Source organism: Canis lupus, chromosome X (assembly GCF_003254725.2).
Source record: "Canis lupus dingo isolate Sandy chromosome X, ASM325472v2, whole genome shotgun sequence".
Lineage (NCBI taxonomy): Eukaryota > Metazoa > Chordata > Mammalia > Carnivora > Canidae > Canis > Canis lupus.
The window spans coordinates 38750284-38775998 of NC_064281.1; the positions used below are offsets into that span (position 1 = coordinate 38750284).

Here is a 25715-nt window from a genome sequence, read left to right on the forward strand (position 1 = left end):
GCATGGTTTCTTTTTCTCCCAATTACACTTTGGATTGAAAACCAGACTAGTAACTTTTATATCTAAGGTATGGTCCGAACAAGAAAGTGTTATTGTTGTCTAAGGCATGTTGGGGGTGGGGGTAGAAAAAGCTTTTCTGGGCTGCAAGCTGTGATGAGGGAGGATCTTAACTGTGTCTTCCTTAAGACCTGTCCACAAGCAGCCCCAACTCTTCCATGAAGGACCCCGAGATCAGCAACAGAAACCGAAACCAACATTCTGGAGGTCCTGCTTAACAACTGTTACTATTTTCTTACAATACTATAACGAACTACCGATAAAACGCAGGTAGCACGAAAATTTGGCCCCGAAGTGCCGCCAACAGACCTTCGGCGGTGGGGAGCCGTGATCGGCGAGCCAGACCCCGTGGGCGACTCCTCATTCACTCCGGCCGGGGGTCAGGAGGCCTTTCCCCACTTTCCGCACGGGTGAGGGGATCGGGGCGGGGAGCGCGGGCCTGGCCTAGGGCGGCGCCCAAGCCGCCCTGCCCGGGCAGCAGCCGCCCCGGAGTGCGCTCCTCGCGGAGGCCATTATTTCCAGCGGTGCCAAAAGTGTGCGCCTTCTTCGGAGGGTGGAGGTCAGAGGCCGTGCGCCGCCTCCCGGCGACGCGATCCTTACCAGGCCCTGCGAGGCCCGGGACCCCCGGAGCGCGGGACTGCCGGGGCAGTGGTCTGGGCCCACCACCTAGCTCTCCGGAAGGCAAAGGCCGTACATGGCGTCCTCGCTCACTGCTCACGCTCGCCGCGGGCGGTGCCGGACCTCGCCCTTCCCCACCACTCCCCTCCCCCCGCGGCCCCCCACCCCCCCCATCCCGCCGCGGCTCCCGAGGTGACACGGCCCGGACCCTCCATTCTCTGCCCCACTGTATTTAACTAGCACAACCTAACCGCCTGCTGCCTTTCGGTGACAACCCTTCCCCCCCGACAGACGGGCCCAGCAGCCAACCACCGGCCAGAATTGGCCTGCGTCCCGCTCCCCGTCGGTGGCGGCCTCGGTGGGCGGGGCTCGGCAGCTAGCAAGTTGAGTGGAGCCACGGCTGACGTGAGTCAACAAAGGTCACGTGAGGCGAGCGGGCGGCGACGATTGGCCGCGCTGGCCGGGCGCTGAGGGGGGGGTCACGGCGGCGGCGTGGGGTTCGCTGTGTGACACAATTACAACAACTTTGTGCTGGTGCCGGGGAAGTTTGTGTCTCCAACGGATCCCCCCCTTGCCCCCCAGCCCCGTGCGCTCCGGCCGTTCCCGCCGTCCCCGCCTGTGGCTGTCCCCCGCCCGCCCCCGCGATGTGACCCTACAGCCGAGCCGCCGCCGCTGCCGACCCGGGGGCTCCGCAGCCCCTGCCGCCGCCGCCTTCACCGCCGCCGCGTTGGGATTTTTCGTCGCTGCCGCCCGCGGCGGAGGAGGAGGTGGCGATAAAGTTGGTGTGCCGGTCCCGCGCGGAGATTGGGGACGTCGTTGCGGGCCCCGGCCCGGGGGGGGGTGTCGGCGTTGGAGTTGTGAATTCGCTGCGTTTCCATGAAATCCTGCGGAGTGTCGCTCGCTACCGCCGCCGCTGCCGCCGCCGCTTTCGGTGATGAGGAAAAGAAAATGGCGGCGGGAAAAGCGAGCGGCGAGAGCGAGGAGGCGTCCCCCAGCCTGACAGCCGAGGAGAGGGAGGCGCTCGGCGGACTGGACAGGTACGGGCCGCCGTCACCCGTCCGGTCGGCTCCGGACGGGCTGGCGCCGCTCTCCGGGGAGGCCCGAGCGCGGCTCGCCTCTGGCGGCGGCGGGGCGGGCACCCCGGGCTTGGCGCTCTCCGTGCCGTAGCGGCCGCCGGGGCCTCGGGCTCGGGCAGGGGTGGATCGGTGGCGTCCCCGGAGCTCTAACGAGCCGCATGTGTCTCTCCCCACAGCCGCCTATTCGGGTTCGTGAGGTTTCATGAAGATGGCGCCAGGACGAAGGCCCTACTGGGCAAGGTAAGGCAGCCCGCGGGCCGGAGCGCGGACACGATCTCTCCGGCCGGCGCCCGGCTCGCCCCGGGCCCCGCGGCCCGGCCGGCGCTCATTGTGGCCACGAACGATGGCCGAGGGGCTTCCGGAAAACTATTTCCTGCCTTTGCTCTTCCCCCACCCCCAGATACCTCGCTTGTACCCTTGCGAAATCGCTCTCTCTTCTTGTAGCTAGAGGAACAGAGGCAGCAAGCTTTGGGGCCCGAGCCCAACTGGGTCGACAAAATCGCCTCTCTTTTTACGGCGTTTTGGAGGTAGAGCGATGATGTCCGAGGTGCCTGATCACTGTCAAGGGATCGTAAATGTGTGCAGATTTCCCCAAATTTCTGACTTAACTTGCCTCCCGTGGCTTTTATTCTTTTCCTTCAGGCACGCTCTTCATAATGTCTACTGTTAACCAAACGTTTTGGGCTTTCCTGTGTCCCTGATCCCAGAAGGGGAAAGTTGCATGTAGTTTAGGGCGGTGAAGAGTTTGCATTGGGCTGTTGACATGCATCTCTACTGGTCTCTCTTTTACCTGAAGTTAGGTGACTTGTTTACTTTTTGGGTCTTTCTGCCATAGAAATCCGGCAGTTATTTGTGAATGTGTATTCTTCCTGGAGTCTCGTTTCCTATGTGTCTGACCGGGAAGGCTGGGGGGGGGGGGGGATTCGGGGTGTGTTCTCTGTTTATTTGTGTGGAAAGTTGTTGGCACTGTCATTTAGTTAAGTAATGGCTGCTCCTATCGGCCCAAGATGGCGGGACAGGGTGGGAGGAGAAAGTGAAGGGGGGGTTTGGGGGGGAGGGAGGAGAGGTAAACATGGAAATAAATAGTAGCGATGAATAGGCCCTTCCTTCGGAGTGTAGCTCGATGGTGCTTAATAAAAATTGTCCAAGATGATTAGCATGTAGAATTCTTATACCCTTCTCAAGCTTGGAAGCAGCATTCATAAGCTTGGTAAATGCTTATCAACCTGTAGCACATTTAGTTGCCCATCCGTAAGCTGTTGAACAAAGGCTGTGGAGTCTCGATCTGTCTGCATCAGTTTGTCTCTCCTGACCAAAATATGATTGAAATGATATTTGTATGCTTTCTTAATTGAGGCCGTGGAACTTGGAGTGTGTGCGATAGGTGTTGCATCCGTTAGACATTTTCTTTTCAAGCTGAAATCAGTAGCTTTGCGTTTGACACCTAGCCTTATTGTTAGAATTGAGAAGGAAGTTTGAAATGATTAAAGCCTAAGCATTTTAGTCTTAAGTTGATTTTTTTTTTTTAAACTTAGTTGCCCTCAGTTTTTGTCTGTAGTTCGGTTTGGAAGAGTCACTAATTCCTCTTTATCTGTAATTAACTTCTGTTTTTATTTCAAAGTAACTAAGCGTAAGGGGTTTCAATCACAAATAATGACCAGAGAGCTAAACCGAATTGGCCTTTTCAGTAAGCCTAGTGCCTTTGACTGATACAGAAAACTTGAATTAAACTTTGGCGAAGTAGGTATTAATTAGTTTCATTAAAATTATCACTGGAAAAATGAGTAGTGACTAGCTCTGAAATGATTTAAGCATCAATAATTAAAACCTTAATTTTTTCTGAGTATTTAAAATATTAAAAATAATTACTGTCAAAGTTGTCTTTCCAAAAGATTAAATAAAATATTTAAATATAAGGAGCATCACTTTATTTTAGAGTGATTATTGCCAGCCTAATTGGGGGTTGGTAAAATTGCTTGCAAAGATAACACATTCGGAAAAGTTTGGCCAAATCTATTGCTTTTGGTTTACGATAATGAAGAAATGAAATCTGATGTTTTATGCAGATAATGTGTAAAATGCTGGTTGATGATTTCATGTCTCCGAATGCTCCTATTTAGTAGATTCACAGCGGATGGTGCTTAACACTGGATTTCAGATTGTAATACTGAATCCTGCGGTTATGTATTATTGTGTTTGAATTTTAGAGAACTCAACATTTTCAAATATTTTTGTGAAAATGTGTGTTACTTTCTTGATGTTTGAATGCAGTAATGTTATAAATGAGAAACTTGGAAAGCTTCATTGTGTTTTGGGGAAGAATTAAGCTTAATAAAATAATCTGATAAATTAAGTATTTCATGGAGCTGACGAAAAAAATTATTACTCAGGCTTTGTGCTTCTGAGGTCCTACCTATTTAGGTCAAGACTCATTAGCCTTAACAGTAAAACATTCTAGAGTATGTGCTTGCAACCTCACGCAATTCTTGTGAGCCTTAACATTTCCAGCGAAATGTGTAATGTAAAGCTTGACATTATATAACCTCGCACCTTGTGTTCAAATTGGATTCTGAATAGAATGAATGAGCTGGGGTCCTGCTTTTGGAAGTATTAAATTATTTAGTTTCACCCATCTTTTGAACAGTCCTGGGGAACAACAGACCTGTTTGTGTGTGTGTGTGTGTGTGTGTGTGTGTGTAATGTTGAGCTATGTTGGTTTCAGAATTCTTACTATCTGAGAGTTCTGAAAACAAGAGTTGGCTTTTCTTTGTTGGGGTTGGTTCAGGCTACTTACCTAGGGCAGGCAGGTAATGGAATTCAATAACTCCCAGAGTTCTCTTCTTAGCTGCTATTTATGTCCTGCCAGTCTTTCACCCCCCAACAAATTTAGTCTGCACCTCCTAGAACTTTCTGATTCAAAAGTAGTAATATAGGGACGCCTGGGTAATATAGTGGTTAAGCATCTGCCTTGGGCCCAGGGCATGATCCTGGAGTCCCACGATCGAGTCCTACATCAGGCTCCCTGTGTGGAGCCTGCTTCTCCCTCTGCCTATGTCTGTCTGTCTCTCATGAATAAAAAAAAAAAAAAAAGTTTTTTAAAAAAGAAAACAAGTAGTAATATCTAGGTTTCTTAACACTTTTATTCATATATATATAAAATTGGATTTTCATTCAGGTTTTAAAATTCAAATTTGTAGATGTAAAAAAAGATAACTGTTGACTTAAAAGATTTGGAAAGTTTTAAGCATTTAATAAGTGTCTTTTACTTGCCTCTAAACTTGTATGTTCTTTTTCCGGGTGTGACAATACTTAATCCAAACTGCTGATTTCTCTTAGTCTCTGTTTTTGTAAGATTCATTTGTATTAGACTCCTTAAAAGATTTTTTGTTTGTATGATCGCTATTTGATATACAGTGCTTGGGGTTTGGATTAGGAAAATAAATTAATAATATGGTATATTATTTTTGTAGTAATATCTTTATCTTTTTTTTTAAGATTTTATTTATTTATTCATGAGAGACTCAGAGAGAGACAGAGGCAGAGACACAGGCAGAGGGAGAAGCAGGCTCCATGCAGGGAGCCCGATGTGGGACTAGATCCCGGGACTCTAGGATCACACCCTGGGCCGAAGGCAGGCGCTATACTGCTGAGCCACGCAGGGATCCCCTCTTTAAAATATCCTTAAAAGATTGTAAACAGTAAGCGGTTGCTTAATCAGAGTTTGTGAAATACAGCATGATCTTGACCACTTTGCTCTTTAAATTAATGCTCACCATTACTCTTTTGGTAATATAATGATTCAAGATTCTTACATTTAAATTACAGTGGAGTTACTGAAAAGTATTAAGAAATAAAACATTTAAACAAATGAACTGTGGTGACTTTTAGTACATTTTTGAAAATATTTTGGGTTAATCTTGTTATCAGTTGGGAAAGGATTTGAATTAAAGTATCATATAGTAATATATAGCATACATATAGGAAAAATAAATAGAGTAATACTATAAGGTATATTTATAGTAATATAATGCTAAAGGGCTGAGGAATCTTCACATGTGTCAGGGAACTATTGCCTAAGTATATAGTTGTTCATTTTGAAGTATCTTTACATCATTTTTAAGTTTGTCCTGAATATTGTTTTATTGGAACTTCTATTTTTTTGTGATTCTATTTAGTAGAAAGATTATGTAGAATGCCTAGAAGTAGTTATGGATTGTTTACATTTAAAAATGTTCTTTTTTCCTAGGAGATAATTAGTATTAAAATTGGCATTTTTAATTTTTTGGTAATGGAAGTAGTTTAAAATCCATTAAAGCATATATTTTCCTAAATTTGATTTGCTTGCATGTAGATGGTAGGGGGGAATTATTAGGTCAGTCCTAGAGGTGGCTTATTTATACTATAATATTTAGAAGATTATGTGTAAAATTATGTTACTTTTTTTGTTTATAGGCACATAAAAAGATATATTCATTTCTAGTGCTAAAGAAGGTTTAGTGTTTGTGTTGCAAAAGTAACCACAGAATAATGTCATGCCCTGTGTTTAAGAATTAGATCTTAAATTTGATATATTTAAAAAATATTTTCTAGTTTGGAAGGTTACCTTCGTAGATAATTATAGTCATTCTTCACCTCAATAAAGTCTTATGCCATTAGTACATTTTTTCCTAAAATTCTGCTACATTCCTGGTAATAAAAGCTATGGAAAGAGATCACAGAAATGTTTGTGTATCTGGGCACAAATTAGAACTGTAGGAATATATAAACAGGTACTATTTAAGTTTGGTCATCTTTTTCACTGGATAGCTGTTTCTGTGGAATCAATTACAAGTTGAAATAACCAGGGAACATTTGACTGCCACCTCTAAATATTTTAGGTTAAGAAAAACTGCCCAAGTGATGGGTTTTTGTGACTTAGATGGTAAGGTGGAGTGATGGGCCACTTGTTTTAAACCAAAGTGAAGGTTCAGTGCTTGGCTAGCTATGGAGTAAAAAAATTGAAATCTGACTTTATTATGTAACATTTAGTTTTTATTTTGTATAGTACCAGTATTCTTTTGCAGATTTGAAAGGGTTTTTGTTAAGTTTATTTTTACTTTGAAACTCATTGTGATACTTTGAGCTCTTTGAAATTAATGACGTTAATGACTGATAACATTGTGCATTATTAATAATATTTTTGAAATGTGGTATCCAGAGAACTAATTTATGTTACAAAAACGCCACCAGATTGTCTAAGAATTGGAATGGTGGTTAGGTTATTTAGGGCCCACATATATTTATTTGTAGACTAGTTAATTAATGTAATTTATTTAATGAATGCAAAATTGATAGTATTATGTACTCATACTGAAGCTTTACACGTATCAGTTTTGCATATATTTTTTAAAGATTTTATTTATTTATTCATAGACACACACACACACACACACAGAGGCAGAGACACAGGCAGAGGGAGAAGCAGGCTCCATGCAGAGAGCCCGACGTGGGACTCAATCCAGGGTCTCCAGGATCACGCCCTGGGTTGCAGGTCGTGCCAAACCGCTGTGCCACCGGGGCTGCCCAGTTTTGCATATTGTTAAAGGTACATTAGAGCAACAAACATTGACTACATTAAATGCAAGTCTTCTGTGCAGGGAATGTAAAGATAATTTAGATATCCCTTGCCTGCATTGAAAACTTAAGCTCCTTAAGAGGAGTGAGGTAAGTATAAGGATAATGTAACATAGGAATGTCGGTGGTAAAAGAATAGTGTGAAGTGTCCTGAAAGTTTTATGATAAAGGTCAATTTAAGAAGTTAGAATGGCTTTTTGCCTGTTTGTTTTTTGGCCAACCATAGAAACCTTGATTAGCAGCAAGCAGGCACAAAAGCAGTCACAGGAACCTGTTTGGGAAGCTTGTGAAGTCCCGGCTCTTTGTCTTTGTAGGTAGTCTAACAAGAACCTTGCTGGTAAGGTGCATTGGAGGCACCTGTAGCAAGATGTCAGTGACAGTGGGCATTATCCCAGAATTACCTGGTGAGCAGTAGAACACAGGGCTGAATGAGACTCTCTTAGAGTACACGTACACTGTGTAGAGTATTGGGATCCTGGGTTTGTGGGTTCTTAAACCCTGTTTGTGCAAAGGTGGAGGGCCTTTACAGTATTTCTAGCCAAGCCACATTAACTTGATCATCACTCACTTCACCGAGGAAAACTTAACATTCAAAACCCCTTGTGCTACCTGACACATTCCAGGACTGACTGAAGTAAAGGCAGGAGAAACATCGCCTTTGCAGGATGCTATCCTGGCTCATGTCCGCATGTCTCTCATTGTTAGATTTAACTATTCTTGGACTGTGTATTCCTGATTTGGGAATTTAAAAAGTTAACAGCCTCTGGATTTTAGGTCATTAGAGTTAACTGATAGTTGCTAGTTTAAGCATCTGAGACCCACCATATTCTGATGTATTTTATTTTTTGAAAACATTTAATGAGAATTTTTATTATGTAACATACTCTCTCTCAGACATTTAAAACTAGATTATTTGATTAAATTTTTAGAGTATACTTGTGAGTTTAATGGAGGGTGGTATTTACATTTGTGAGATATTTCAGAATGGTGTCTGGGCTAGTTTAATTTACAGACAGCCTATTCCATGTTTCAACAGATTATACACTTTGAACACTAGACCCCAGGAAAAAAAGGACCCTTTCTGCTAGCTCCTCATGCCTGGGTACTTTTATGGACTGGACCTTTTTTCTCTGGATTCCTGGTGCTGGAGGTGGGTAGGCATTGATGGCTTCTGCAAAACAGTACTTGCTTTCTTGGATCCCCATTATCAGTTATTTACTCTTGGGGCAGTTGTAAATTGAGTTTCAAATTCTGCCCTAGGTTGGGCCTCAGTAGAATGGCTACTATTAATAGGATGAGGACTATTTCTTGTGTTTCCTGTAGGTGGTGTTTCTTTATTTGGCTGTTAGCAAGGAATCTTGTAATTTTGTTTAGGAAAACATGATTTAAAGTCAAATTTTAGTTTTTAGCAGATGTTGAAGGGATAATCTGTTGTGTGTTCTGTTCGATCTCTGATCTCATTTTATAGTAATATTTGTCTTTGTGTGGTTTCTTGGGATCACTCAAGGATGGGTCAATTTAAGAAGTTCTTTGACCAAGTTTTGGAAGGATACTCAATAAGTAAATAAAGGTCATCTTGGAGTACAAAACCGCTCTGGGATGAGGAGGAGGGGAGATTTTAAACTTTATAGATTTCTGTACTGCTATGTTTTTTTGTTTTTTACTTTAGACATGTATTACTGTACAAATAATACAGTAGGCATCCTGATAGTGAATACACCAGAATTACATTTTGGTTGATTAAAAATGGATTTTATTCTACTGTTTGTGTAGAGATAACTGTAAAGGCTTTGTCAAGTTGAGATACTTTTGAGCTTGATGGTCTTTAAGTGAGGCTAGAGGTGAATGAAGGGATGTACCTAACCTATTAGGTCCTATTTCTTTGCCTTTTAGGTAGCTTTGTGGTAAGTCACTATACAATCTTCCTTTTTTTAATTTTAAGATTTTATTTATTTATTGAGAGGCAAAGAGAAAGCAGGGGGAGGGGCAGAGGGAGAGAGAATCTCAGGCAGACTCCATACTGCATGTGGAGCAGGATGCAGCCCAATCTCATGACCCTGATATCATGCCCTGAGCTGAAATCAAGAATTGGACATTTAACTGACTGAGCCTCCCAGGCAACCCTGCAATCTTCATTTCAAACTTTATAGCATCTGTTTCTTTGATGACTTTCCTTTTGGGTCCCTTTTTGCCCAGGTTGGCATTTGGGACCTAGTAAGAACTATAATCTGGAAGTTTGGGAGTAATGCCTTATTTTTTATTTTTATTTTTTTTATTTATTTATTTTTTTTTTATTGGTGTTCAATTTACTAACATACAGAATAACACCCAGTGCCCGTCACCCATTCACTCCCACCCCCCGCCCTCCTCCGGAGTAATGCCTTATTTGGATGGTTTTAGGGTTCTCAGCCAATTTGTGGGCTGTTTGCCACTTTTTTCTACTATCTTTTATTTGTTGTTGTTTTTTAATCCAGTTCTTTTTATTCTATCTTTTCTCTACTTTTCTACATTGCTAAAACTTGCCATTCTGTTAATGTATTTTCTGTAGTTTGATCTGTGGAAGTATTTTGTCTGTGTTAGAATAAATAAAAGATGCTGTTGTTAAGTTTGTTCTCAGGAAGAAGATTGGATTTTGTTATAATTAAGAGGTTTATATGATTCATCTAATACATTCTAATTTAGAACAATGGAAGAAACCCTTTTAGATAATGGATTGTTTTCAGGCTATGGATCTGTTACATTTTGTTTATCAGATCCTTTTCTTCTTTTTTCTTTTAAAGATTTTATTTATTTATTCATGAAAGACACAGAGAGAGAGGCAGAGGCATAGGCAGAGGGAGAAGCAGGCTCCATGCAGGAAGCCAGATGTGGAACTCGATCCCAGGACTCCAGAATCAGGTCCTGAGTCAAAGGCAGATGCTCAACCGCTGAGCCCCCCCAGGCGTCCCAAGATCCTTTTCTTCTTTATTTTTTTATTTTTTTAATATTTTATTTATTTATTTATGAGAGAGAGAGAGAGAGAGAGGCAGAGAGGCAGAGACACAGGCAGAGGGAGAAGCAGGCTCCATGCAGGAAGCCTGACGTGGGACTTGATCCCGAGTCTCCAGGATCAGGCCCAGGGCTGAAGCCAGCGCTAAACCGCTGAGCCACCTGGGCTGCCCCCTTTTCTTCTTTAAAAAAGTTTGTTAGGGAAAGTTTCCAGTATTTTCAAAAGCAGAGAAAATCAACCAACCAGCCATCATTGATAATTACCCAGTTCAGCTGTTTTCAACTCATGATTAGTCTTGTTTCATCTATATTTTGCCCCTCACCCCCATTATTTTGAAGGAAATCTCAGGCATCAACCACATCATTTAATCCATAGTTATCGGTTTGCCTCTGAAACATAGGCACAACCCCCTTACTACATATAAAAATAATTTCTTAATAGCAAGTATTTTTTGAGCCTTGATTTTTTTGACGTATGGAAGAATTAGTTCTTTGGAAAACTAGTAGAAAACAGAAAATTAGCTGGATATATGTAAATTTGTATTTTAATATTGTGGAAGGATTCCATAATAGAATATTACACAATATGTGGCAAAAGAGATAATTTTGCCTAAGAACTTTGTGAATCTTAGTTGATTGAGTCTGGGTCATTTATACATTTAGGGGAAATTTGTTTTTAAGATACACTAGTTAAAATAAGTGTTTTAAGTTTTTGAAGTTCAAGTATCAGAATGAGAACTAGAAAAGCTTTTGGTTTTACTTGCTTATTACGTATTTACTGACCTGCTGTGGATGAGGCACTGTGCCAAGTCCTTGGGCAACAACTAAGACCTGGCCCCTGCCCCTGCAGTCTTTGGAGAAAAATGGCAAGACTGAGTGATCATATGTTGTAGTAAGTACAATAATCAAGATATCTGCAGAGTGTTATGAGCTCTCAAATGATAGAGTCAATAAAACATTAAAAAATTTTGATTATGGGTAGTTTAAGCAATACACAAAAATCCCAGCATCTTGGATCAGTTAATTTTGACTGGAGAAGTAAGTAGATGAGAGAAACTCCACAAAGATGTAATCTTTGGTCTTGGTTATCCAGCATGAGTAGAAGTTTATCAAGAGGAAGGAAAGGGCAAAGAGTTGGAGGTATGAAGTTAAATGGTGTTTGAGGAGTTGTGAAATAGTCTAGTGTTGGTGAGGGTGTCACGGTGGGATTAGGAGAAAGTATCTGAGCATGTGAAGGCCCATATCACTATAGGCAGGCCCTAGGAGGTTTTGGGAGGTCACTGAATTTAACTCTCTAATGAGGGAATTGACATAACCAGAAGTAGGTTTTATGGGAATGTTATTAGCTACAGTGAGATAAAGCAGAGGGGAAAGGATCCTAGTATTGTTGGTTAGATAGCAATGTATGGATTTAGGAGTAGAATTCTGCTTCTGCCACTTACTAGATGTGTGATCCTTGGACAGATTATTTCATCTTTCAGAGGCTCAGCTTTTTCATCTGTAAAATGGAAGTGGTAATAGATTTCTGGCAGGTGGTTGGTTGCATTTTGTGTTAGGAAAGAAAATGCTTGGCATTGGGCCTAGCATGGAAGGTGCTCAGTACAAGATACATGTTATCATCATCTTGGGAAAGACCGGTAAGTTTAAACTAAGGCTGTAGTTTAGGAGTGAGGGGTGGAGATAGAGGCAGATTTGGAATCTCTGGTAAAGAATCCTAACATCTCACTACTTTGGTTTTCTTTCTTTCACCACATCTGTCTCCTTTCTAAGGAGACTCTGTTCTAGATTTTCTTTACTCACTCTGCCTCCAATTTGCACATAAACTTGACTGCCACTTGATTACTTGGGCATCTTGAAGGCACCTTAAACTGAACATATGCAAACTGAATTTATCATCATCTTTGATATTTCATATCTTAATGAATGGCACTTAACCATTACCTTTGCCAGAAACCTTGGAGTGATTCTTGACTCCTTTTTCTTAGCTTATAAAGTCCTAATAGTTCGCCTAGGTTGTCATTTCTACATCTTAAATTTCAAGTCTGTTTCTCTCCATTCTTACTGCTATTATTCTAATTGCAGCCATGATCCTATCTTTGACTTTTGAAATAGCTTCATATAGTTTTTTTGAATATGTATACTTGTGCATAGTATAGTACAAAATTTAAAAGTTATGAAGGGTGTTAACAGTGAAAAGAAAATCCCCCTCCCACACCATCTCCCAGTTATTTTGTTCCTTTTATCAGGCAGCCACTGATAAAAGACATATTGGGTAACTTCATGTTTCAACACATATACAAGCATATTCCATTGTATTCTCCTCCTCCCCCACACAGATGAGGTCATAGCGTATACCAGTCATTAAAATACTTTGTTAATTTTACTGTTTGCTGTATGAAAATGTTAATAGTTTCTATGTTGAATTGTCTTGGGTTTGAGAGTTCTCTCATTCAGTGAGATGTTGATGAGGGGATCGATTTGGTTTTTTTTTAATTCTTTTGATTTTGAGGTTCTGTTACTCCCTTTATACATGGTATTGAGGGTAGAGAATTTTCAACATGTGTAAGTCTTCTTTTTTTTAAGATTTTTATTCTTATTTATTCACGAGAGATACAGAGATATAGAGAGACAGAGACATAGGCATAAGGAGAAGCAGACTCCATGCAGGGAGCCCGATGCGGGACTCCATCCGGGGACTTCAGGATCACGCCCTGAGTCAAAGGCAGACAGACGCTCAACGGCTGAGCCACTCAGGCGTCCCAACATGTGAAAGTCTTAATTGAAAGTATGTTCATGTGTGTTTTCTTAAGTTGCTTAATTTTATATGCTGTGAAATGTGAATTGGAATAATTGGCAAATTTTGCCTTCATATTGGTTTTATTAGTATGACTATCAGGCTCTGTGATTATTAACTTAATTCACTCCCTGAATGTTTATAGAAGTAGCCACAGTTTATACTTCATAATATTGTATTTGCAGGAGTGAGTCATTTCCTTGGTTTATTCTTGTTTTTATTATAGAAAAAGAAGAATAGGTAAACTTACATTCTTGATTAGTCGAAAACAGCATAGGGCTTAGTGTGTTAACTTACTTCATGGCAGAATATCTTTATTTTCATTTATGAGTGACTGGTGTTAGAACTAGAACAGTAGTACTTTATTTCTTGGGGGTCTTTAGCCCTTTTGGGTCAGTGTAGCTGCATACATTTTGTATATGATTTCAGGGAGTGTATGGACCCCTTTTAAGCCTAACTGTGGACTCCATTACTTTTAGTTTGTGTAGTTTACTTACTCTTGGATAGAGGGGTAGAGGTATTAATGATGGGAGTATACTGGGAAGAAAGGAAAGCTTTAGAACCACTGGGTTGGTTAGGCTTAGATGGCATGGATTTTTACCACACAGTTTGTGGTATTCTATGACCACATATTTTCTCAAATTCTTATCTACTGGTTATTTTAAGGTTACTAGGGGAAGAGAATATGGATAGATCTCTAGAGAACTTATTGCTCTAACTGGAAAAATAGCTGTATGCACATGCCCTGTTAACATAGTTAATATGCTTTAGTATTGTTTCTTCAGTCTGGGTGCTCAAAATGTTGGTTTGGTTGGGAGGTTGTATGATATACTGGGAAGAACAATGTGTTAGAAAACTGAAGACCTGAGTTTTAGGGTCTGCTGCCTTCTCTAGTCAAGTTGCTTAATTCATATGTTCCCAGTTTTACCATCTCTTAGATGAAAGGCTGGGAATTAAAACTTTCAGTGACTAGCACCAGAATTCTAGGTGACTATTCATTTGAGTTTTTAGAATTGACCCAATTCTTTAAGATTTTGACCCAGAAGGAAGGCACAATGGAACTTTGTTTTAGATAGTAATTTTCTTTTGATTTCAGCCTCAAGCCTTCAGCATCAGAAACCAAATGAATGCAGGCACTTAATAGAACTGAGCGTTGTATGTTTTTGTCAATCTGGTATGATTAACCATTCAATTAGTCTTTGATTGGAAAGTTGGTCTTATTTATTATTAATGGTTAGTGTTTTGACTTCTCCAAACTGCTGCTTATAATTGGGGCTATAATATTTTAGATCAGATCCGGTATTTCTAATTCTAGAAGATGGGTGTCCTCACTGGGACTGTTTGCTAAGAATTCATGTAACAGGGCTAAATGAATTCTCATGTGCATTGGTAAGAAAAGTCACATTGAAGGGGTGCCTGGGTGGCTTAGTCGGTTAAGCGTCTGACTCTTGATTTTGGCTCAGGTCATGATCTCAGGATCACACTGGGCATGGAGCCTGTTTAAGATTCTCTCTCTTCCTCTGTGTCCCCCACATCACCCCCCAAGCCCCCGCTCATGCTTGTTTGCTCACTCTCAAAAAAAAAATTACATTGATAACTATGTACTATTAGGTGTTGGGTATTTATTTGGGTGTTATAAAAATGAATAAAGCCCCGTGATTTCCTTGAGAGTAGTAAGAATTACTTGGCATTAGTGGGGCATTTTGTGATCTATTGAATGTAGATTTTTATTGTTTGATTTTGCTGTGTGTGTGTGTGATTATGTTTTTATTATAAACCTCAGTTAAAAAGATAGATTTAGGTTTTTTTTAGAGATTTTATTTTATTTATTTGACAGCGAGCAAGCAAGCATGTGCAAGTGCTCCAGAGAGCACAACTGATGGGGGGAGGGGGCAGCAGAGGGAGAGGGAGAAGCAGGCTCCCCGCTGAGCAGGGACCCTGATGCCAGGCTCGAACCCAGGACCCTGGAATCATGACCTGAGCTGGAGTTGGATGCTTAACCGACTGAGCCACCCAAGTGCCCCGAGAATTGGATTTTCTTAAAGAGAAACTTTTTGTTTTAACCGTCTTTCAAAGAGGATAAACATAAAATGAAGTGGGCTTCTGCTACTGAAGTTTAAATTTGCTCATTGACACTACGTGGCCACGTTGTTATAGATAGCATTCAGACATCAAAGGATAACTTTTAATGTTATCTGTAAAGATTACCCAACCCTTAAAGAGTCATGATTCTATGAAAAGAGGTAACTGATGGGTCCTGGTGGATTTTTTTTGGCTCTTGCTTTGTCTTGTTGGACTTGGGTGTCCTTACAAAAGTGGACATCACATTACAGATTGGATATTACGAATACATTTTTGTTAAGTGGAAATTCTTTTCTATTGGCTTTTTAAAAAGTTGACTTTATTTTGGGATAATTATAGATTGATGTGAAGTTGTAAGAAATGATAGATCTAGTGTACCCTTTACCAAGTTTCTCCCAATGGTAGCATCTTGAAAAAGTATAATACGATAAATATCACGACCAGAATATTGACATTGACATAATCAAGATAAAGAACTGTTCCATCACAAGTATCTGTCTTGTTGCTAGCTTATAGCCACGCTCTCCCCCAACTCCCATTCCTAACCCCTGGCAACTACTGATCAGTTCTTCATTTCTATAATTTTGTCATTTGAAAGGTGTTATATAAATAGGATTATACAGTATGTGTCTTTTAGGATTGCCTTTTTTCACTCAACAGAATTCCCTGGAGATTAATCCAAGTTGTATGAATCAATAGTTTGTTCCTTTTTATTGCTGAGTAGTACTCCATGGTATTAATGTTACGACATTTTCTTTATTTACTTGGGAAGGACATTGAGTTATTTTTCGTTTTTGGCTATTGCGAATAAAGCTGCTGTGACCATTTGTGTACAGGTGTTTTGTGAACATAAGTTTTCTGTGGGATAAATAAATACCCAAGAGTGCAGTTGCTGATAGTTAGTAGCATGTTTAGTTTTATTTAAAAACCCCCACGGGATCCCTGGGTGGCGCAGTGGTTTAGCGCCTGCCTTTGGCCCAGGGCGCGATCCTGGAGACCCGGGATCGAATCCCACATCGGGCTCCCGGTGCATAGAGCCTGCTTCTCCCTCTGCCTGTGTCTCTGCCTCTCTCTCTCTCTCTCTCTCTCTGTGTGACTATCATAAATAAATTAAAAAAAAAATTAAAAAAAAAAAACCCACCAAACTGTTTAAACTGTTTTCTAGAGCAGCTCTACCATTTTATATTTCCATCAGCAGTCCCCACCTGTGTTCCAGTTTCATTGTATCCTTGCCAGCACTTAGTGTTACTACTATTTTTTATGACCTTCTAATAGGTATATAGTGATAGTTTATTGTGGTTTAAATTTACATTTCCCTCATGGCTAATGATGTTGAACATCCATTATGTTCCCTATTTTCTATCTGTAGAGCCTCTTTGGTGAAATACTTGTTCATGTTTTTTGGATTATTTATTTGAGACTTTTTTTTTTTTTTAAGATTTTATTTTTTATCTGATAGAGCACTAGGAGGAGAAGCAGTAGGCATAAGGAAAAGCAGGCTTCCTGCTGAACAAGGAGTGAGATGCCAGGCTTAGTCCTAGGACCCTGGGATGATGACCTGAGCTGAAGACAGGTGCTTAACCAACTGAGCCACCCAGGTGCCCCTTTTTGAGACTTCTTTTTCTCTGATGTAAAATCAGTGTTATAAATATACCTTTCCTCACTACTTTAGCTGTGCCCCATGTTCATACATACTGTATTTTCATTCAGTTCTATGCATTTTTAGGTTTCTTCTGAGCTTTCTTCTTTGATCCATGGAATATTTGGTAGTGTGTTGTTCAGTTTTTAAGTATTTGGAGATTTCTCTGTTTTCATTCTGTTAGTAATTTTTAGCTTGGGTCCATTATGATTAGGGAATTTACTCTGTATAATTTCCATTCTCTTATATATTTGTTGGCATCTGTTTTATGACCCAGGTTATGGTTTATCTTGGTGTCTGTTTCATGGGTGCTTGAGAAGAATGAATTCGGCTGTTGGGAGTGTTGTATGCATGACAATTAGATCCTATTGGTTGATTGTATTCAGTTCTTCTATGTTACTTATTTTGTGTCTAGCAGTTCTGTGAATTGCTTAAAATGTGTTGATAAGTCTTCACCTATAATTGTGGTTTTGTCTGTTTTCTTTTTTAAAAATATTTTATTTATTTACTCATGAGACACACACAGAGAGAGAGAGGGGCACAGACACAGGCAGAGGGAGAAGCAGGCTCCATGCAGGGAGCCCGACATGGGACTTGATCCTGGGTCTCCAGGATCATGCCCTGGGCCGAAGGCAGGTGCTAAACTGCTGAGCCACCCAGGGATCCCCAGTCTATTTTCTTTTTATCAGTTTTTGCTTTTTGTACCTCAAGGCTCTGTCATTTGATGTGTACACATTTAAGATTGTCACATCTTCTAGTGGGTTGATAACCTTTATCGTTATGTAACGTCTGTCTTACTAAAATTACTGGTAATTTTATTTGCTCTGAGGTTCACTTTATCTGATAGTAATGTAGCCATTTTTTTTAATGAATGTTTACATGATATGTCTTTTTCCATAACTTTTACTTTAAATCTACCTATTATCATTGCATTTACAGTGATTTTTTTTTGTGGACAGCATATTGTCAGATCATTTAAAATATTCTTTCAACCTCTTTTTTATTTTTTAAGATTTTATATATTCACTTGAGAGAGTGTGTGCACGTGTGTACATGAACAGGGGGAGTGACAAAGAAAAAAGGAGAAGCAGATTCCCTGTGGAGCCAGGAGCCCCATGTGGGCTCCATGCAAGGATCCTGTGACCATGACCTGAGCCAAAGGCTGACGCTTAACCAGCTGAGCCACCCAGGTGCCCCACAATTTCTCTTTTTAAATAGGTGTATTTAGGCTACACTTAGGGTAACTACTGATATATTAGGGCATAAGTCTGCTAATTTATTATTATTTGTTCACTCTGTTTCTTATGTCTTTTTTTTTTTTTTTTTTTTTTAGATTTTATTTATTTATTAGAGAGAGAGAGAGAAAGATTGATTGAATGAACCAGCAGGGGGAGCGGCAGGCAGAGGGAGAGGGAATAGCAGACTTCCCTGCTCAGCAGGGAGCCTGATGTGATTAGGGGCTTGATCCTAGGACCTTGGGATCATGACCTGAGCTGAAGGCAGATGCTCAACTGAGCCACCCACGCTCCCCTCTCATGTCTTATTTATTATCTCCTTATGGGTTATCTGGGTATATATTTGGGTTTTATCTTGATTTGTTGTATTTTTAGGTATATTTCTTTTTTTAAAATTTAATTTATTTATTCAAGACAGAGACAGAGAGAGAGGCAGAAACATAGGCAGAGGGAAAAGCAGACTCCCTGCTGAGCAGGGAGCCCATGCGGGGCTTGATCCCAGGACCCTGGGATCACACCCTGAGTTGAAGGCAGACACTCAACCACTGAGCCACCACAAGGCATCCCTAGGTATATTTCTTTGTATAGATTTCTTGCTTGCTCTAGGTATACAATATTCATATGTAAATTATCATAGTCTTCAGGTATAGATATTTTACTACATTGAGTGTAGTGCAGAAACTTTATTTCTGTTTAGGTCCTTTTCCTCTCTCTACTTTAAAATATAATTTCTTTCTCTATATAACATTGAACATCACGTGAGATGGTCTGATAAATTTTGCTTCAACCAGCAAATAGGATTTATGAAGCTCAAGTGTAGTGTCATAGTCTATTATACTTAGCCCTAATTTTACCTATTCCAGTGTTCTTTTTCCTTTCTGAAGTCCCAGCTGCCTAATGCTTTCATTTCCTTTTAGAGAACTTTTCAAACCATTCTTTTAGGGTAGGTTTGCAAGCATCAAATTCTCTTAATTTTTCTGGGATTATCTTTATTTCCCTTCATTCCTGAAGGGTATTTTAGCTGTATATAGAATTCACAGTATACAGTTCATTTCTTTCAGTATGTGAAAAATGTTGGCCTATTTCCTTATGTTCCCTATGGTTTCAGATCAGAAATTTGCTGTCATTTGAATTGATGTTCCTCTATAAGTAATGGATCATTTTTCTCTGCTTTTAAGAATGTCTTTAGGCTTCAGGAGTTTAATTATGATATATTTTGGTGTGGACGTCTTTAGTTTTATTTTATTCAAGGTTCACTCAACTTTTTCTACCTGTGGATTAATGTGTTTCACCAAATTTTGGAAATTTTCATCCATTGTATCTTCAGATGCTTTTCAAACTCACACTCTTCTGGGAATTTGATAAAGACCTTTAACTATTGTTTTTGTCCCATATATACCAGAAGCTCTGTACTTTTTCAGCCTATTTTCTTTCTTGTTTAGGTTAGCTAAATTCTATTGATCTTTTCACTGACTCTGTTGTCTTATTTGCATTCTACTGCTGAGCTCATTCAGAGTTATTTTGGTTGTTATATTTTTTACTTTTATACTGTAAAAGGCTTTTTTCCCTGAGATTTTCCATTTTTTCATTTATTTCAAGAGCAGCTGTATTTGCTCATTGAAGCATTTTATGTTGACTATTTAAAATCCAAGATAATTCACTCAAAACCTGGGTCATCTCAGTGTTGGATTTGTTGATTGTTGTTTCTTATTGACATCATACTTTTCTGGCTTTGGGCATAGTGAATGATTTTTCATTGTATCCTGGACATTTTATTTATTTATTTATGATTTTATTTATTTATTTGAGAGAGAGAGAGAGGCACGCAGAGACACAGGCAGAGGGAGAAGCAGACTCCAATGCAAGGGAGCCTGACATGGGACTTGATCCCGGGTCTCCAGGATCAGGCCCTGGGCTGAAGGTGGTGCTAAACCGCTGAGCCACCCGGGCTGTGGTATCCTGGACATTTTAAATGTCATTAGAATTCTTGATCCTATTCTTTTCTTTTTAAATAGGCAGCCTCCTTGTTTAGGTGTAGTGCAAGGGCTAGGGTAGGTGTTCAGCTTCTCACTGGGCCCTACAGACAACCATTCTAGCAAAAATAGAACACTAAGTCGTACTGTCTTGGTGCAGACTGATGGGATGTAAGTTCAGCTTTTCCCTTGTCCTTACTGACATCTTCTGACATCTTCTTGGTAAAAGATGGCACCAGTTTACACTACTTTGTTGCCTCTGAGTGAGAGGTATAAGATCAGCTTCCTGATGGGACATGCTTCCCCAGCAAGAGAGAAGTGGTGGGCTCTTACCATTCTGATGATGCAGGGTGGAGCAGAAGCTTTCTACTTTGTGCCACTTCCCTGAGTTGATGCCAGGTGCGGGGTGGTGGAAGCTCATCTCCCTCTGGGCACCACTGGCACCAGAGAATGGGAGAAGTGGATTGTCAGCTACGTTGTCTTGCTTGGCTTCATTTAGTCTCACTGCCGAGTGGGTATGGAGATTCAGCTCTCCACTTGTCCCTGCTGACATCAGGGATGGGAGAGTGGAATGCTGATTGGCTTCAACTCCCCACCTTGTTCAGTCTTGTTGATGCCATTTGAGGCTGCAGGTTCAGCTTCTCACTGGTTCCTGTAGGCTGCAGGTTCAGCTTCTCACTGGTTCCTGTTGACACCAGACATGCATGTGCATGTGAGAGTGGTGAAGTATAGTGGTAGCTAATCCTGTCTCACACAGCTTTGTTAAGTCTCTTTGCTGCTGGGTGGTGGAGGTGGCCCAACTTGCCTTTGATACTGCTAACATTACTTTAAATGAGGGAATCTGAGCACCACTTGTTTCCACTGGGTGTTGGGTATGGAAGATCAGCTCTTCATTTAGCCTTGCCACTAACCCAGCAGGGTTATTGGAGTCCACCCCCCTCCTTCTGCTGGGCCTGAAAGATCAGCTTCCTATTTAGCTTCATTCATACTAATAGGGAAATTGGGCACCCCTGTATGGAGAATAGAAGATGAACTGCCTGTTTTGTCCTGCTAAAGCTATTTGGTTTGACACCACCTCCTCCCTACTCCGGAAGATTAAGCTGCATGCTTGGCCCCACTGAAATGGAGGGTTCACAACGTGTACATGTTTGTTTATGCGGATCTTCTATTGGTCTTTGGCTGGAATATGGTGGGTATTACTGAAAAGGTTTCTGTTGGTAAGCTATCCTTTTCTCAATCCTTTGGTTAGGAGGAAAAGGCTTTTCTTAGAGCTTATATTTCTTTATGACTGTCGTATTGGATTGGGGGGCTTCTGAAGTAGCACCTCGGCCCAGAAATATGAGAGGCAGTAAGAAACTTAGGGAACTCACTGCCTTGTCATTCCTCAAGTCCTGATGTCTATAGGAACTCTACTGCCTTTTTTCCACCTATCAGACACTTCTCACACTTGTTTGTTGTGTTATGTCTAGGACTTTTTAGTTGTGAGGGGAACAGTCTGGGAGGAATGAAGCTATTATATTTTGGCAGAACTGGCGTTGACTCTTTTTTTAATAGAAAAAAAATTGAAGTATAGTTGACACAGTGTTACATTAGTTCCCAGTGTACATTAGTATAGTGATTTGTCAACTCTATACCTTATGCTAGGCTTGCAAGTGTAGCTAGTCTGTCACCATACAGTGCTATTATAATATCATTGGCTATATTCCCTATGCTGGATCTTTCATCCTTGTGACTTACTCATTCCATAATTTGAAGCCTAAACCCATTTTGCTTGACTTCCCAACCCCCCTTTCCTTTGGCCACTGCCAGTTCTCTGTGTTTAAGTCTTCCCCTAACTTTTACAGTGCAGTTGACCTTTGAACTATGGGGTTGATGGTTAGGGGTGCTGACCCCCTATGCAGTTGAAAATCCACACAAATTCTTGATTCCCCCTAAAATGTTAACTGCTAGTAATCTGTTGACTGGAAGCCTTACCAATAACATAAACAGTCATTTAACACATGTTTTGTATGTTATATGTATTACATACTGTATTTTTACAATAAAGTAAGATAGAGAAAAGATGTTAAAATCGTAAGGAAGAGAAAATACATTTATAGTACTCTGTTGTATTTACCCAATAAAAATCTGTATACGTGAACCCATGCAGTTCAAATCTGTGTTGTTCAAGGGTCAATTGTGATTCAAGTTTAAATTGTGAAATTTTTTTTTTACCTAAAGATATTAGGTCATGAATGAAGTAAGTCTTAAAATTAAATTTGTAGGGACATCCTAACTTCAGTGATTTTAGTGATCATAATGTGATTCTCAATTACAAAGCTATTACCTTCTGTCAAGGCTTGACCTATGGCTGTTATTTGGTGGGACAAGGTTTAAATACAGTGCTTTTGAACATCAAATGCTTTGTTACATTCTTTAAAGGAAGTACATATTTATATATATAGAAACTAAAAGATAAGCTGGGTTTTAGCAGAATCTCACTGTTCTGGTTTGCCGTCAGATAGCAGTTTGTTCCTCTTTAGTTTCCCATCCCAAATATACCAGTACAACAAAACATTTTATTCCTTGTGCCATATCAAGGCCAGCAAAACCAAACCAAATCCCTTAACCAAATTCTTAAAAATACTTAAAATAGGAAAAGTGATTCAGAAGTTTTTTAGGAGGAAGAGGATAGGTGGTATATATGTTTCCCTAGAATCTCAAATGAAAATAGTTAAGTGGAAACTTCCTAGGTTGGCATCAGTCCACCTTAGGCAGAGGATAACTAATTTCAGTGATATACATGTTACAAAATGCTACAATATCAAAATGAGGGGACTTTTATAATTCTTTCTAGCTATAAATTCTGTACTTTTGTCCTTTCTGTTAATCTGTTGAGCTTGTTATAGTGCAATTTGTATAGAAACAAACTTGATTTTTTTAAAATAGGAGTTTTTCTTAAAATAAGTTTTAGCTCTTATTTAAGCAGTAGTTTTCTGTGTAATATGCTAATCATAATGAAGAATTGTGCATTCTTCTTTGATCTCTTATTTTGGATTGTGTTAATTTCCATGTATTTGTGAATTTCCCTATTTTTTTCGTAACTAAATTCTAATTTCATTCCATTTTGATTACAGAATATAGCTGTTATGATTTTTTAAAAAGATTTTATTTATTCATGAATGACAGAGAGAGGCAGAGACACAGGCAGAGGGAGAAGCAGGCTCCCTGTGGGGGAGTCCAATGTGGAACTCGATCCCAGGACTCTGGGATCATGCCCTGAGCTGAAGGCAGATGCTCAACCACTGAGCCACCCAGGCGTCCCCTGTTAAGATTTTTTAATCCTATAAACTTACTGAGACTTGCTTTGTGGCTTATCCTGGAGAATATTCTATGTGCACTTGAGTAGAATGTGTATTTTGTAGTTGGGGGAGGTGTTCCATAGATGGCTTTTCAGTCTTGTTGGTTTATAGTGTTCTATTCAGGTCTTCTATTTCCTTATTGATCTATTGATTATTGAAAGTGGAATATTTCAGTCTTCAACTATTGTTGTCTACTTTTCTCAGCTTTTGCTTCAGGTAATTTGAGTTCTATTATTTGCATATTTGTTTTTAATTGTTATATCTTCTTGATAAATTGGCCCTTTTTGTCACCATAGCATGTTCTTTATCCCTAATAACAATATTTGTCTCAAAGTATATTTTGTCTGATGTTAATATAGCCACTCAAGCTCTATTTTGGTTACTGTTTGTATGGTACATATTTTTTCATCCTTTTAATTTTATCCTATTTTGTCCTTGAATCTAAAATGTGTCCTTTTTTAGGAAGCAAATAGTTGGATCATGCTTTTTTATCCATCCAGCAATCTTTCTACCTTTTAATTGTGTTTACATTTTATGTGATTACTGTTAAGGTTGGGTTTATACCTGCCATTTTGCTATTTGTTGTCTTTGTGTTATTTTTAATCTCTCTTCCCCCATTGCCATCTTTTTGTGTGTGTGTTAGGATTTTCCAGTGTATCATTCTAATTCCCCTTTGTTACTTTTATCATGTCACTTTTTTTTTTTTTTTTGTATTTGCCCTGGAACTTAAAACCAGTTTCATTAATACTGGCTTAATTTTAGTTGGATACAGAGACTTTTCTCCTCTACAGCTTCATTTCATCTCCCCTCCTTTGTGCTATTATGGTCATATGTTACATCTTTGTAAATTGTGTTCCCATCAACACAAATAAATGATTATTGCTCTATTGAGAGTCTTTTAAATCATATAGGACAAAAACAATTTAATGAAAAATGCATTTATACACTTTTTATATTTATCTAGGTAGTTACCTTTACTGGTATTATTTATTTTTTTCTTAAGGTTTTGAGTTATTGTCTAGTGTTTTTTTTATTTCAGTGTGAATGACTGTCTTGTATTATTTGCAGTGCAGGTCTCTTAGTGACACGTTTTTTGCTAGTAACAAACTCAGTTTTTATCTATAAAATCTTAATTTTGCCTTAATATTTACAGATAGTTTTGCTGGATATAAAATTCTTGGTCGACTGTCTTTTCCTTTCAACACTTTTAACATGTTATGCCATTGCCTTTGGCCTCTACAGTATCTGATGAAGAAATCAAATAATTTTTTATTGAGGATTATACTTCCTGTACATGATGAGCTACTTCTTTTTTGTTGCTTCTAAAATTCTCATTTGGTTTTCTTTTTAACGGTTTGACTATAATGCCTCTCAGTGTGGATCTATTTGAGTTCAATTTATTTGGAGTTTATTGAGCTTTTTGGATGGGAGATTAACTTTTTATTACTATTATTAAATTTGGAAAGTTTTCAGCCATTATTTCTTTAAATGTTCTTTTCTTTTCTCAGCTTTCCTTTTGTGGCTTTGATTGATGTGCATGTTTTGGTATACTTCATAATATCCCACAGGTCTCTGAGGTTCTGTTCATTTTTTTTCATTTTTATTTATTTTTTTTTTTTTTTTTTAAGATTTTACTTATTTATTCATGAGAGACACAGAGAGAGAGGCAGAGACAGAGGCAGAGGGAGAAGCAGGCTCCATGCAGGGAGCCTAATGTGGGACTCGATCCCAGGACTCCAGAATCACACCCTGAACCAGGCAGACGCTCAACCATTGAGCCACCCAGGTGTCCCTCCTTTCTGTTTCTTGATCGAATAATCTGTATTGATCTATCCTTAAGTTCATTGATTCTTTTGCCTGTTGATATGCTGTTGAGCCTCTCTAGTGAAATTTCTTCCAGTGAAAATTTTAGAATTTTCTCTAATGAATTCAGTTGTTGTATTTTATATTTGCTCTATTTTTTACAAGTAATTTTTTTTTAAAGATTTTATTTATTCATGAGACACCTGCAGAAAGAGGCAGAGACACAGGCAGAGAGAGAAGCAGGCTCCGTGCAGGGAGCCTGATGTGGGACTCGATCCTGGGACCGGGATCACTCCCTGAGCCGAAGGCAGATGCTCAACTGCTGAGCCACCCAGGCATCCTAGTTTTCCTGTTCATTGATAGATTGTTCTTCTACTTTGCTTTAGTTCTTTTGTCTTGGCTTCCCTTAGTTTTTTGAATATATTTATGATAGCTAAAGGCTTGTCTAGTAAGAATATCATCTGCTGAATTTGCTCTGGGAGTTTCTTTTGATTGC

General features: G+C 39.8%; 1 protein-coding gene across 10 annotated transcripts in view; it reads left to right on the forward strand.

Moving 5' to 3' along the window:
- Nucleotides 1-1188: 1188 nt before the first annotated feature.
- Nucleotides 1189-25715, forward strand: part of KDM6A (lysine demethylase 6A) — a 213453-nt gene continuing 188926 nt past the window's right edge. For 4 of the 10 annotated variants that reach the window (XM_025468785.3, XM_025468787.3, XM_025468786.3 and 1 more), the window contains exons 1-2: nucleotides 1286-1712; nucleotides 1928-1991. In XM_025468785.3, coding sequence (XP_025324570.1) covers nucleotides 1552-1712; nucleotides 1928-1991 — 225 coding nt within the window. In that variant the 5' untranslated portion in view covers nucleotides 1286-1551. Of the gene's footprint in view, nucleotides 1713-1927; nucleotides 1992-25715 lie in introns of all 10 variants that reach the window. The other 6 variants (XR_007409282.1, XR_007409283.1, XM_025468784.3 and 3 more) reach the window with 4 other exon arrangements.